The sequence below is a fragment of the Muntiacus reevesi genome, chromosome X (assembly GCF_963930625.1).
Source record: "Muntiacus reevesi chromosome X, mMunRee1.1, whole genome shotgun sequence".
NCBI classification, from domain to species: Eukaryota; Metazoa; Chordata; class Mammalia; order Artiodactyla; family Cervidae; genus Muntiacus; species Muntiacus reevesi.
In genome coordinates, this window is record NC_089271.1 from 28,678,376 (window position 1) to 28,690,316 (window position 11,941).

At 45.2% G+C, this 11,941-nt stretch overlaps 1 protein-coding gene across 1 annotated transcript; it reads left to right on the plus strand.

The window, feature by feature from the left end:
- Window positions 1-2,308: 2,308 nt before the first annotated feature.
- On the plus strand, window positions 2,309-3,631 carry LOC136154388 (melanoma-associated antigen B2-like). The gene is made up of 2 exons (XM_065916687.1): window positions 2,309-2,582; window positions 2,694-3,631. The coding sequence occupies exons 1-2, from the start codon at window positions 2,309-2,311 to the stop codon at window positions 3,629-3,631; spliced, it is 1,212 nt and encodes a 403-aa protein (XP_065772759.1).
- Window positions 3,632-11,941: the final 8,310 nt, after the last annotated feature.

The following is an 11,941-nucleotide window of genomic DNA, read 5'->3' on the forward strand; positions in this document are numbered from 1 at the left end:
TGAGGACGGGAATGTAACTGAAGGGACTTTACGAACCCACTATTAAGAAAAGTGACCCAGCCGCATCCCACCCCTGTGATGTGGCTCTTTCGAGTCCCTCAGAGCTATAGGCTGAATGCGGTCTAGCGTGTCTCAGGTGAAGGCGTTGGTCTGTGGGGGTAGGCCCGGATTCTACCCTCGAAGGAGCTCACGGTCCTAGATAGTGGCCCTTAGGGCCAAGTATCAGACTTCGAAACCGCATGGGGGCCACACTGAGCGGCCCCCCTGCACTCAGCTCTAGGAGGCCCGACATGGAGCTGGCCGACAGTGGTGTCCCCTATCGTTTACTGGAGGTGGGATCAGGGAGGTGAGAAGCTTGCTCTAAAGGAATAAACCTAGTTCAACGAAGGGGCCTAGTCCCCAACACTATTCACGGTTGTGCCGCTCAGTGAGGATGGGGGCTCTTCCCATAAGAAACGGAGTCGTAATCGGGCATTTTGACATGACGCTTCCCAGATCATCTCAGGGAAGTGAGAGACCAGGTCAAAGTGGGGAGCGTCAGGCTGGGAAGGGAGAGTTTTGTGTTCCCTGGCGGGATGGTGAGAACCTCAGCGTCTGTGGGGATGTTCCACACCACATCATTCAGACCACATCCTCCCTGTCATCATCCCTTTGAGACCTCAAGAATACATGGCGGTTCCCACTGCGGGCTAAAGGGGATGCAACTCCCCTCAGACCACTCCACCATGGTCTGAGTGGCGTGGTAGCAGACTGAGAAATCTTAGACCCTGTCATAAATCAAATGTAGGCCTTGGTTACTTCTATGTCCTGGATATTGTAAAGATGCTGCAACGAACTTTGGACTACAGGTGTTTTTCAAGTTACTGTTTCCTCAGGGGATATGCCCAGTAGTGGGATTGTTGTCTCAAGTGGTAATTTTAGTCCTAATTTTTTATGCAAAGTGAATTAAGTCAGAAAGAGGAAAGCCAATATTGTATATTAACAAATATACATGTATTTCAGAAAGATGGTACTGATGAACCTATTTGCAAGGCAGCGGTGGAGTTGCAGACATAGAGAACAGACTCGTGGACACTGGGAGAAAGAGAGGGAGGGACAGGCTGAGAGAGTAACCTTGAAAACACACATATTACCATATGTAAAATAGATAACCAGTGAGAATTAGTCCTATGACACAGAGAGCTCGAACCTGCTGCTCTGTGATAGCTTAGAGGAGTGGGATGGACTGGGAGCTGGGAGGGAACTTCAAGAGGGAGGGGACATACAGTATACCTATGGCTGATTCATATTGTGTGTGGCTGAAAGAAACACAACACTGTAAGGCAATTATCCTCCAATTAATAGTAAATACATTTAATTATGAAAAGGGAGAGAGAAGAAAAGAGAAGCAAAAAGATATTATAGACCTTGAATTGGGATCCTGTGTGGGAGCACAGGGACATCAACCTGCCTGTAATAGCACCTGTTCTTAGAAGACTGTGCTTGGTAAGATAAGGTCATCTTACTTCCTCCTGTTGGGACACAGGCTCATTGGCTTTCGCTTTCTCACAGGCATCAATTCAGGAGAAAGAGGAGCTTCTCTGCCAGGAGCCCAATTGAGGAACTTGAGTGAGTACTCAGTGCATTTATCCCATCCCTTGGATTTGAGCCCAGGAAATCTCAGGGAAGGGCTGTGAGGTTGAGCATCTACTTCACCGCTTTATACCAAGTCTAGGGGAGGGGAAATGTCTAGTCTGAAGGTGCAGCCACCAGTCAGCAAAAGGAGAATGGTGCCCAATGTTTTAAGGAGCCAAGGTAAGGACCATGAATGGTGATCACAGTGAACTCAGGATGGAAAAAGCCCTACTGAGCCCTCAGCACTGGGTATCCCCTGGGAGGGAAGTGGCCTGAGATATCACTCCACTTGGCTTCTGGATAATGTGGAGGTCTAAAGTTGTCTGCATCAGAGTAGCAGAGGGAAGGGTGCCCAGGCTCTGCCAAGGCTTGACATGGTGATACTAAAGATGAGCTGAGAGGACCGCAATTCTGGTAAATCCAAAGCAGGGCTGAGAGGATGCAGAGGGAAAATCTAAGGCCTCTGTTCCTCCTCTGTGGGATTCTGTGGGGACAGGCTGAGCACGAAACAGGAGCCTTGTGGGTTCCTCGGGCAGTGTCCTCAAGGACACCTGCAGAGGCGGCCTTTGATAAAGTCAAGGTGGAGTCTCCCCATTTTAAGTTGCTCACATCACCTCATTCTCCATCCTCCAGGTGCACCAATCTCCTGTCCTTTGATCCAGACTCCTGCCTGTAGTTTCTGTCCACTGCCATCATGCCCCGTAGGCAGAAGAGTAAGGTCCCTGGTCAAGGGAAACATCACCAGGCCCGGGCTAAGACCCAGGGTCTTCATGATCAAGCCACCACATCTAGGGGAGAAGAGACCACCTCCTCCTCCCCTCCTGCTTTAGAGAGTGCTCCCTCAAGCTCCTCAGCTGCTGGCACCCCCATGGGGCCTCAGGGAGCCCAAGGCATGGCCAGTGCTGCTGCAGGTGCTATACCCAAAAGATATGGTGTCGGTGCTGCAGCACGCTCAAGATCTGATGTCAGTGGTGCAGCACGCTCAAGAGCTGTTGTCGGTGCCACAGCACGTGCAAGATCTGATGTCAGTGGTGCAGCACGCTCAAGAGCTGGTGTCGGTGCCACAGCATGCGCAAGAGTTGGCGTAGGTGCTGAGGGCCAAGGTCAGGGAGGTGAAAATTCCTCCCAGGCCTCAGCTGCTGCTGAGAGCTCTCACACAGATCCTCTGAGCAAGCAGGTGCCGGTGTTGGTGCAGAAGCTGCTGTATAAGTATAAGGTGAGGGAGCTCATTGAGAGGTCAGAAATGCTGAAGGCAATCAATAAAAGGTACAGGGGGCAATTCCCTGAGATCCTCAGGAGAGCCTCTAAGCACTTAGAGATGGTGTTTGGCCTGGTCCTGAAGGAAGTCAGGCCCGACAGTCACTCCTATATCCTGTTGAGCAACCTAGAGCTCAGCGACAGTGAGTCTATAAGTGACTGGGGGCTGCCGAAGAATGGTCTTCTGATGACTCTTCTGGGTGTCATCTACATGAATGGCCACCGCCTCTCTGAGGAGGACATCTGGAAGGTCATGAATTTTCTGGGCATCTATGATGGAAGAAGGCACTACATCTTTGGAGATACCAGGAAGTTCCTCACAGAAGATCTGGTGCGGGAAGAGTACGTGGAGTACCGCCAGGTGCCAGGCAGCGATCCCCCTCGCTATGAGTTCCTGTGGGGTCCGAGAGCGCTCATGGAATCCAACAAGATGAAAGTCCTGGAGTTTTTGGCCAAAGTCAATGATACGGTCCCTGCTACCCTCCTGGAGCATTTTGAGGAGTCTTCCAGAGAGGAAGTAGAGAGCACCAGCGCCAGAGCTGTAGCCAGCGTTGGCACTTCTCCCTCGGGCAGGGCTGGCACGTCTGTCTGGGATACTGCAGGCATTTCTGTCTCGGCCTGGGATGGCCGTTCTGCTGTATCCTGGGCTGAGCATCCTGCCTCAGCCATGCCTGGCATTTCTGGTGCAGCCAGTGCTGGCCCTTCTGCCTCAGCCAGTGCCAACACTAGGGCCACATCCAGCCAGTCATCTCGCCTCTAGTGTGGGCTGAAGGCCGTTCTTCACTTTGTGGTCAGAAAAGCCTGTCATCAGCCTGTGTTCCTGTTGACTTGCCCCCCCCCCACCCCAGTTATCAGTTCTTTCTTTTTTCAACAGAAAGTGTATTGAGGTTGATGATACAAGTATTTGAATAACATGGGTCACACACACTTTGCTGTTTGTCAAATTTATGAGTAGGAATTTTGTTTTTGGAAATGCATATTGGAAATCCTCAAATCACTTTTGTGATCCCAGTTGAGAATAACATCACTTTAGGATAAGAATATCTTTAGATATGTGAAAGACACCACACTAATAGAAGCTCAGAACATAGATACATAGAGAGATAGCTGAAAGTTCTTCAATTTGTGGTTTGCTTTACTCTCTGTTATAGTCTCCTTTTTTGTAAATGTATAAGATATATACTTGGATCTGCTTATGGTTTTCAAGAATGTTTGAGAATATAAATTATAGCAAATGATTTATTTGTGGCTCTTCTTTTACACAAACATTAATTGAGCATCTGCTTCAAAGAAGTCTTTCAGGCCTATACTTGCACTGTTTGGTCAAAGAAAGTCCCAGTCTGCCTATTCAATTATAGTTTCCAGGGAAGCTGTTATTCTACAGAAGAGGCTGAGATACTCTCTGTTTCAAGAAGAACAAGAAAGAAGCAGGGTAAAGAGGGAATGGAGAGAATATATTACTTTGGTTTCATTGCTAAGCAGAATTTTGGCTGATTGCAGAGGTGGGGTCATTTTTGTTTTTCTTTCAGTTAGAACGCTGCATAGTTTCTGACATCTGGTAGATGCAAAAAAGAAACCCAGCTGATGTAATATCTGAGGTCAAGATAATCATAATAACTGAATTGCACCTAATTTCTCAATAGAGACATGTGCTGTGATAGATGCTTTCCATAAATACATATATTCCACCATAATAAATATATTCCACCAGCCTGACATGGCAGGGTTTGTAAAACTCACTTCACAGTGGAGAGCCCGAGGATCATAGAGTTAGTTTGGTTTGGTGCCAAAATACTTTAGACTGGTCAATGACAGAGCTGGGACTAGACTCCTGCTCTAAACTACTTTAGCATACATACTGTTCTTCTTACCCGACCCTGAGACATACCCTTGTCTTTTCTTTTAAACAAGTACTTTTAACATTTTATATTTCATTTCCTTTTTCTTATTTATTTATTTGGCTTTGCTGGCTCTTAGTTGCGGCACGTGGGGTCTACCTCCCTGACCAGGGATCGAACCTGGGACCCCTGCAGTGGAAGCCTGGGGTACTAGCCACTGGACCACTAGGAAAGTCCCCACCCTGTATGGTTTATTTCAATGTTTTTCTCAATACTTCAAAATTTGTCCTAGGTGATAAAAAACAATGCCATTGTGCTCAAGCTACTGGATCAGAATGTGTAGCCAGAGCAGTAAGAATACCAAATATATTCAACCAGAAATATGTATCCCTTATTCATTCCTCATAGATAAGTGAAAGAGACAATATTCGGTGACAGCATTAGCATGTGCATTGGCCCTGTGAGATAACCTCTGAAGACAAGGGGCTCTTCATATCACGCCTACAGTCTCTTGTCTATAGAAAGTAAATCTATCAGAACAGAAATGACGTGAGAACCTTCACCTGGCTGATGAGATAGATTGATGTACCTTTTTTTCCTGACGGATGACCACCTGTCCTGGGACTTCTGCTTTTGGCTGTAGCTTCTCCATCTCCTATCACTCCTGGGAAAAGGACCCATTCATTCTCTGTAGCATTGCAGAACAAGCACGGCTCAAAAGTTTCAAGAGATGTGGAATTTCCCCAGGAGCCTTTAATCCAAGACCCAGAAAGCAAGATGAGGACCCCATGTAGGAGGATTGAGGAGAGCAACACCCCAAAATATGGGGGTTGATCACTGGAACAGCACTCCCAACTGCTCTCAGTCACAGGGGATCCCAGACCTGTTAGGCTAAGCATAGCCTCGCTTGTTTTTCAGGCCCCTGAGACCTGAGAAACTTGGTCTCGGAGCAGAGTTCTGAGGTTGGTAAGGGAGAGAGGATGAGTCTCTCAGAAATGACAGTGATAAACCTGAATGAGGGTGAGGGAAAGATGCAGCCACATAGTAGGAACCTGTAAAGATATACTTGTCCTCATTGGCAAGCCCATGAAGTCCAGAACTATGTGGGCTGCTGTGGTTAATACTTTCAACTCAGGTCCCAGGAAAGTAGGGACTTTGGGAATCAGCAGAGCAGCCCCAGGAAGGGTGCAGAGTCAAAGTGAAGACCCAGGGTATGGACATGAAAGCCCCTCAACTCACAGCCAACAGGGCTACACTTAGCCCATCTTCTCCAGTGAGCCCTGGGAGGCAGAGGGAAGTGCTAGCCAGCTCAAGGGCCCCGTGACTTCTCCCTAGTTGGTGTCAAGGAGGTGAGGACCTTGGTTTATAGACTGGCTGTTCATGAGAGAGTGGAAATGCCAGGTATGACAGTGGCACACTCTTGTATGAGGAGTGCAGCATGCAACTACCCCGCTACAGATAAATTCTTAGAAATTCCTGCAAATGTAATGGGCCCTGGGAGGGAACAGGCAGGACTTTCAGACTAGGTTTATCCCTCATTTTCTGAAGGCGAATGGCTTCAGGGCCTTAGAGTCCTTGGACTAGTGCAGGAGGCCCCATTCAGTTGAGGTCGGGTACCCAGTTCCGAACAGGACTCAACTGATGGCACTGGCTGACAACGAAGGATCCCTACCAGAAGGAAGGGGGCCACGGAGGGCACTTTCCTTATCAGGCCTGAGACTCTGCCACTTAGGCCTGGTGACATGGTGAGTCCTACTCACTTCCTCCCAGAGGATCTTGTGGAGGGAAGGAACCTCAACCTGGTCAACAGGGGCAGCCACAGCTCAACAGAAGGACGGTTTCCAGATTGTACCAGAAGTTAAGGACCCTGATGACTGAAAAGACCATCTGTCTCAAAACAATAGGGGCAGATCATATTCCTTCCACTGCTGTTAGCCTCCGAAGACTACAGTCTGTGGTGGACCAATGAGGCAAATTCCACTTCTCTCTTGGGGGTCTCAGGGAATTGGGGGACTGAGGGGAGAAGCCTTAAGGCAAACCAGGGAAGATTTCCAGGTTATTTCCAAGTCAGGGTGAGGACGGTAAAACTGTTTAAAACACATACCAAGATGGCCACACAGAATCTTCCCTACTGTCATACTAGAAGGCCACAGGTAGAGTTGTCAGGCCAAGGGCCCCTTCAATTCTGACTGTGTAATAGCAGGAATGTTGGGGTTTTGGTCTGATGGTGGTGGTCCCATGTCAACAGAGGGGGGAGTTTTGGGCTTGGCTAAGAGTCAAATTTTGGACCCTGACTTGGGACCCTGAGAGGAACCGTCTGTCATCCTCAAGGAGCTTGCCACAGCTTTCATTCTTGTGAGACTATGGGCAGGGCTGGCTAGATAAGGCCACCCTATCTCCTCCTCCAGGCTCACAGGGAGGTATGGGTCTTACTATGAGGAGGTAGGCCTCAGGTCAAGAAGGAGGGGATTCCCCAGGCCTCACCAGAAGTCAAATTGTGAAGTCCAAGTGAAGGTTGAGGGGTCTACTCATCCCTGAATAGAGGGGACTAAAGCGAGTCATGCCCTGCCCTTTGATGTCAGTTCTAGAAAGCTCAGGGGAAGACTGTCAGGCAAGGCTCTCCCTCACATCTTTATACCAGGCCTCCTTCTTCTTGTTGAATTGCTAAGCCATGTCCGACTCTCTCGTGACTCCATGGACTATAGCCCACCAGGCTCCTTTTTCCATGGGATATTCCAAGGAAGAATTCTGGGGTGGGTTGCCATTTCCTCCTCCAGGGGATCTTCCTGAGTCAGACACAGTCTGCATTTCCTGCAGCTGCTGTATCACAGGCAGACACTTTACTGCTGAGCCACCAGGGAAGCCCTGTATCGGGCCTAAGGGAGGCCAGGTCTTCGTTGGAAAGTAAGCCACCTGTCATGAGAAAGGAGGGATATGGTGCCTGCCAGGCACTGTGGCAGATGCTTTACAGTTACCACCACATGCCACCAGTCCTTCCAGGCAGGGCTTGCCAAACTCCCTTCAGAGTTAAAGAGCCCAAGGCTCTCTCAGAGAGTTTAATGGTGTGACAAACTTCCCATGGCTGCTTAAGTGACAGGGATGGGCATAGCCTCCTGATCTGAGTTATTCTAAGGCTCACCCTCTCACTCCTGCAAGCCTGAGCTGACCTTGTACCCTTAATTACCTTCTTCTCTTTATTGTTAAATGTATTGGAAGCAATACAAAGCAAAACTCTAGGTTCAAACAGTTACATTGTAATACATAGCCAGAGCAATAATAATAATAATGCCATAACAAATGTGACATATGAAGAGAGGAAAAAAAGAGATAACATTTGCTGGCAATAAGATCATCTATGCATACATGTGAGGTTTCAGATAAGCTTAAAAGATCAAGGATTCATAAAACAATCATCACATAGCCATTTTTTGTATAAAGAAATCTCTGTTTGATCTAAAATATAAAGTTGATTTATTAGAGGTTGCCTAAGAAATCTGGCTGAAGGAGAGAAGGGACAGGTTACCACGTTTTGTTTCTCTCACAGGTCTCTACCTGGGCCCCCTTATTTATGCCTTGGAGTTCCCATCTCTTATCACTCCTCGGACAGGGATTCGTTCTCTGCAAGGTTTGGAGCAGGGAAAGTGATCGGGGCTTTTCAGGGATGTGGCATTTCCCAAGAAGCCTTTAATCAAAGGGACAAGGGCTTATAGGAGGACACCCATACGTCTGGACTGAGGAAAGCACCCCCAAGAATATTAGGTGTACGAAGGTTCCAGGGAGAGATCTCAAGGTGGACATCTCTTTTCCCTCTTGTCACAGTACAGTTGTCAGGGACTTGAAACCTTTGGTCTAAGGGAGACAATCTCAAGTCAGAGTAGGAATTGTCCGATATATATGTGAAGCCCCTGACAAAGAAGTGAAAGAAATAGCGACCCAGAACCGCTAGGGTTCTGTAGCATCCACTTCCTGCTGTCAGCCCTTGGAGGTCCTGAATTCCATCATAGGATGAGGAAGAGAGAGGCCTCGAGAGCTAAGAGAGAGAGTGCTACTGCCATGAGCAGGGCACGTTCCAGGTCTCAGTCCTCTAGCTCCTCCCACATAGTGACATCCAGGGCAGATCCTTCATCTTTAGTTTGATAAGAGAAGGAAGTATTCCAAGTAATTGAGTGCCAAGATGGATCTGAAGGGAACACATTTTATGTGTTTTTTTGTTCTTGCTCGACCTCAGTAACTAAGAGATGTATCTTTTCCTGCTTAGGGCTTTCTTTTTCATAGTATTGAAATATTCTTCCTTGTCATTGAAGGTCTCTTTGACTTCCATATCTGTGTTTATGAACAAAGTATATCCCATTTATTACTGTAAGTCAGTATAAGTATAAAGGTTTTGGTATTTTCTATAATGAATTGGAAATCTTTGAGTCTCTCTTTGTAATTCAGAGCAAGATAACATGTCACGAGTATTGGGAGTTTCTTACCAATGTGAATGAAGACTAAGTGAAATTGTTGATATCAGGAAATTTAAAAAAGGGTCTTGTCTGTGTGGCATCTGCAATACAGTGGAACAGGAATTCCCAGCCCCTGTCTCCCCACAGCAACCCAGATTTTAAAATTGTATAAGTAACAAAATACCTTTATAGAAGGTCTAGAACCCAATTAAGAAATTGCAGTACCATAGGTAAGCATAAAATTTACATCAGCTGCACTTGAAATGTGTAAGCACAGCAATTTGACTCTTTGGCATCACCCCCTGTCTCGGGCTGGTACAGCTGGGTACCAAGAGAGATTGTGACCTTTCTTGGGAGGGGGAGGTGACAGTGGGGTGAATGTTTTGAGTTTCAGTCCTGTTAGTACTAAGAAATGCATTCAAGAAAGGTGCAGGACACAAAATAACACGGAAAAATGAGTTGTGTTTCTAAATACCAACAGCAAACTATCTGAAAAAGAAATTAAGAAAACAGTTCTATTTCAAATATATCAAAAAGAATAAAATACTTAGAAATAAGTTTAATCAAAGAAGTGAAATATCTGTACACTGAAAGCAACAAGACACTGATGGAAGAAGTTGGAAAAGACACAAATAAAAAGATGCCCCAAGTATATGAATTGGAAGAAGCCATACTGTGAAAGCATCCATCCTGCCCAAAGTGATCTACAGACTTAATGTACTGTGTGTCATAATTCCACTGGAATTTTCCAGAGAAATAGAAATGCTAAAATTGTTATGAAACCACAAAAGACCTTGAATAGACAAAATAATGTTGAGAAAGACGAGCAAAGGTGGAAGCCTGGCACTTCTTGCCTTTGTTCAAGACAGTGTGATACCAGCGTAGACACACAGACCAATAGAACAGAATAGAGCCTAGGAATACAACCATGCACAGAAAGTCAAGTCATCTTTGACAAAGGCACTGAGAATACACAGTGAAAAAGAGGGTATCCTCAGTCACCCAATAGTGTCAAAAACACTGAATATTTGCATGAAAAGGATTAAACTGTAGTCGTATCTTACATCATACTCAAAAAATGCAAAATGGATTTCAGACTTAAAAATGAGATCAGAAACCTTAAAACACTTAGAAGAAAACATAGGGGAGAACTTTTCATTTGTCTTGGCAATGTTCTGGGGATTTTAGTTTTATTATTTTTTTTCAGTTTGACAACAGAAACAGAGGCAAGAAAAACAAAACTAAATGGCACTACATCAAATTAAAAAGATTCTGTATAGCAATGGAAACAATCAACTAAATGAAAAGGTGGAATAGGAGAAAAAGTTTGCAAGCCATATATCTCATAAATTAATATAAAAGGAACTCAGCTCTATGGCAGACTAATTAATTGAAAATCACTAAAAAAAAGGAGCAAAGAACCTAAACATTTTCCAGAGAAGACATACAAATGGCCAACAGGTATATGAAAAGGAGCTCAACATCACTAACCATCAGGGAGATGACAATCCACACCACAGTAAGATATCACCTCATGCCTGTTGGCACAGCTATTATCAAAAAGCCAAGTGATAACATGTTTTGGCAAGGCCATTGAGAAAAGGGAACCCTTGTACACAGTTGCTGGAAATATAAATTGGTACAGCCACTATGGAAAACAATGTGGAGGTTCCTCAGAAAATCACAAATGTAACTATTGTAGGACTCAGCATTGCCACCTCCTTGTATGCAGTCGACCCTTGAACAACATAAATTTGAACTGTGCAGGTCCACATATAGATGAATTTTTTTCAATAAATACATTGGAAAACTATTCAGAGATTTGAGATGACTTGAAAAAACAGGTGACTCGCATAGCCTAGCAATATAAAAAGATTGAGAGAAAGGTATCGTGAATGCATAAAATTTATGTAGATACTAGTCCATTTTAGCACTCACTACCATAAAATATACACAAATATGAAAAGCTTAAATTTATCAAAAGTTATGCGCGCACACACACACACACACACACACACACACACACACACACACTTATCGACCGTGAATAGCACTATTCATCCCTGATGAGCAGTTTCGGTAGTGAATTGTGATCTAAAAAATCTGACCACCTGTGGTTCTCAGGTAGTTCTCATTGTGTTTACCATGATATTGTAAACCTTGAATAACATGATAGGACTCATATGAAGTGGCCCTAGTGGTGCTGGGAGTGCTCTCAAGAAGTGGAGGGAAGTCACGACATTATGCAAAAAAGTTGAATTGCTTGTTATGTACCACAGTTTGGGTCTGCAGTTGTAGTTGCCACCATTTCAAGATGAATGAATCCAGCATAAGGACCACTGTAAATTTAAGAAGCCATCACTTCAGCTACACCAGTAGGTGTGAAAACCTTGTGTTTTTTGTGAAATATCTTTTTATCTTGTATTGAAAATAAAGCTTGTATATGGGTGCAGGATTGCTATAAGCAAGGCATATCTATAGACTCTAATATGATTGAAGAAAAATCAAAGTCATTATGACAACCTAAAGCAAAAGGGGGTTGAAGGATCTAAAGCTGAAAGAATTTAATGGCAGCAAAGGATGGCCTGACAACTCTAGAAAGAGGTTTGACGTAAAATATAAAAATAATAGGAGAAGCAGCTTTTGTCAAATCAACAGGCAACAGATGCATTCCCAGATGCCATTAAGAAAATCACTGGGTATTAATTTTGCATCCTGCAAATGTACCAATTCATTGATGAGCTCTAGTAGCTTTCTGGGAGCATCTTTAGGCTTTTCTATGTCTAG

Excerpts from the sequence above, each read along its gene's own strand:
- LOC136154388 (XM_065916687.1), top strand. The coding sequence starts at position 2,309 with ATGCCCCGTAGGCAGAAGAGTAAGGTCCCTGGTCAAGGGAAACATCAC. Across the intron at positions 2,583-2,693 it reads ACGCTCAAGATCTGATGTCA|TTGGCGTAGGTGCTGAGGGC; the intron begins GTGGTGCAGCAC and ends CATGCGCAAGAG.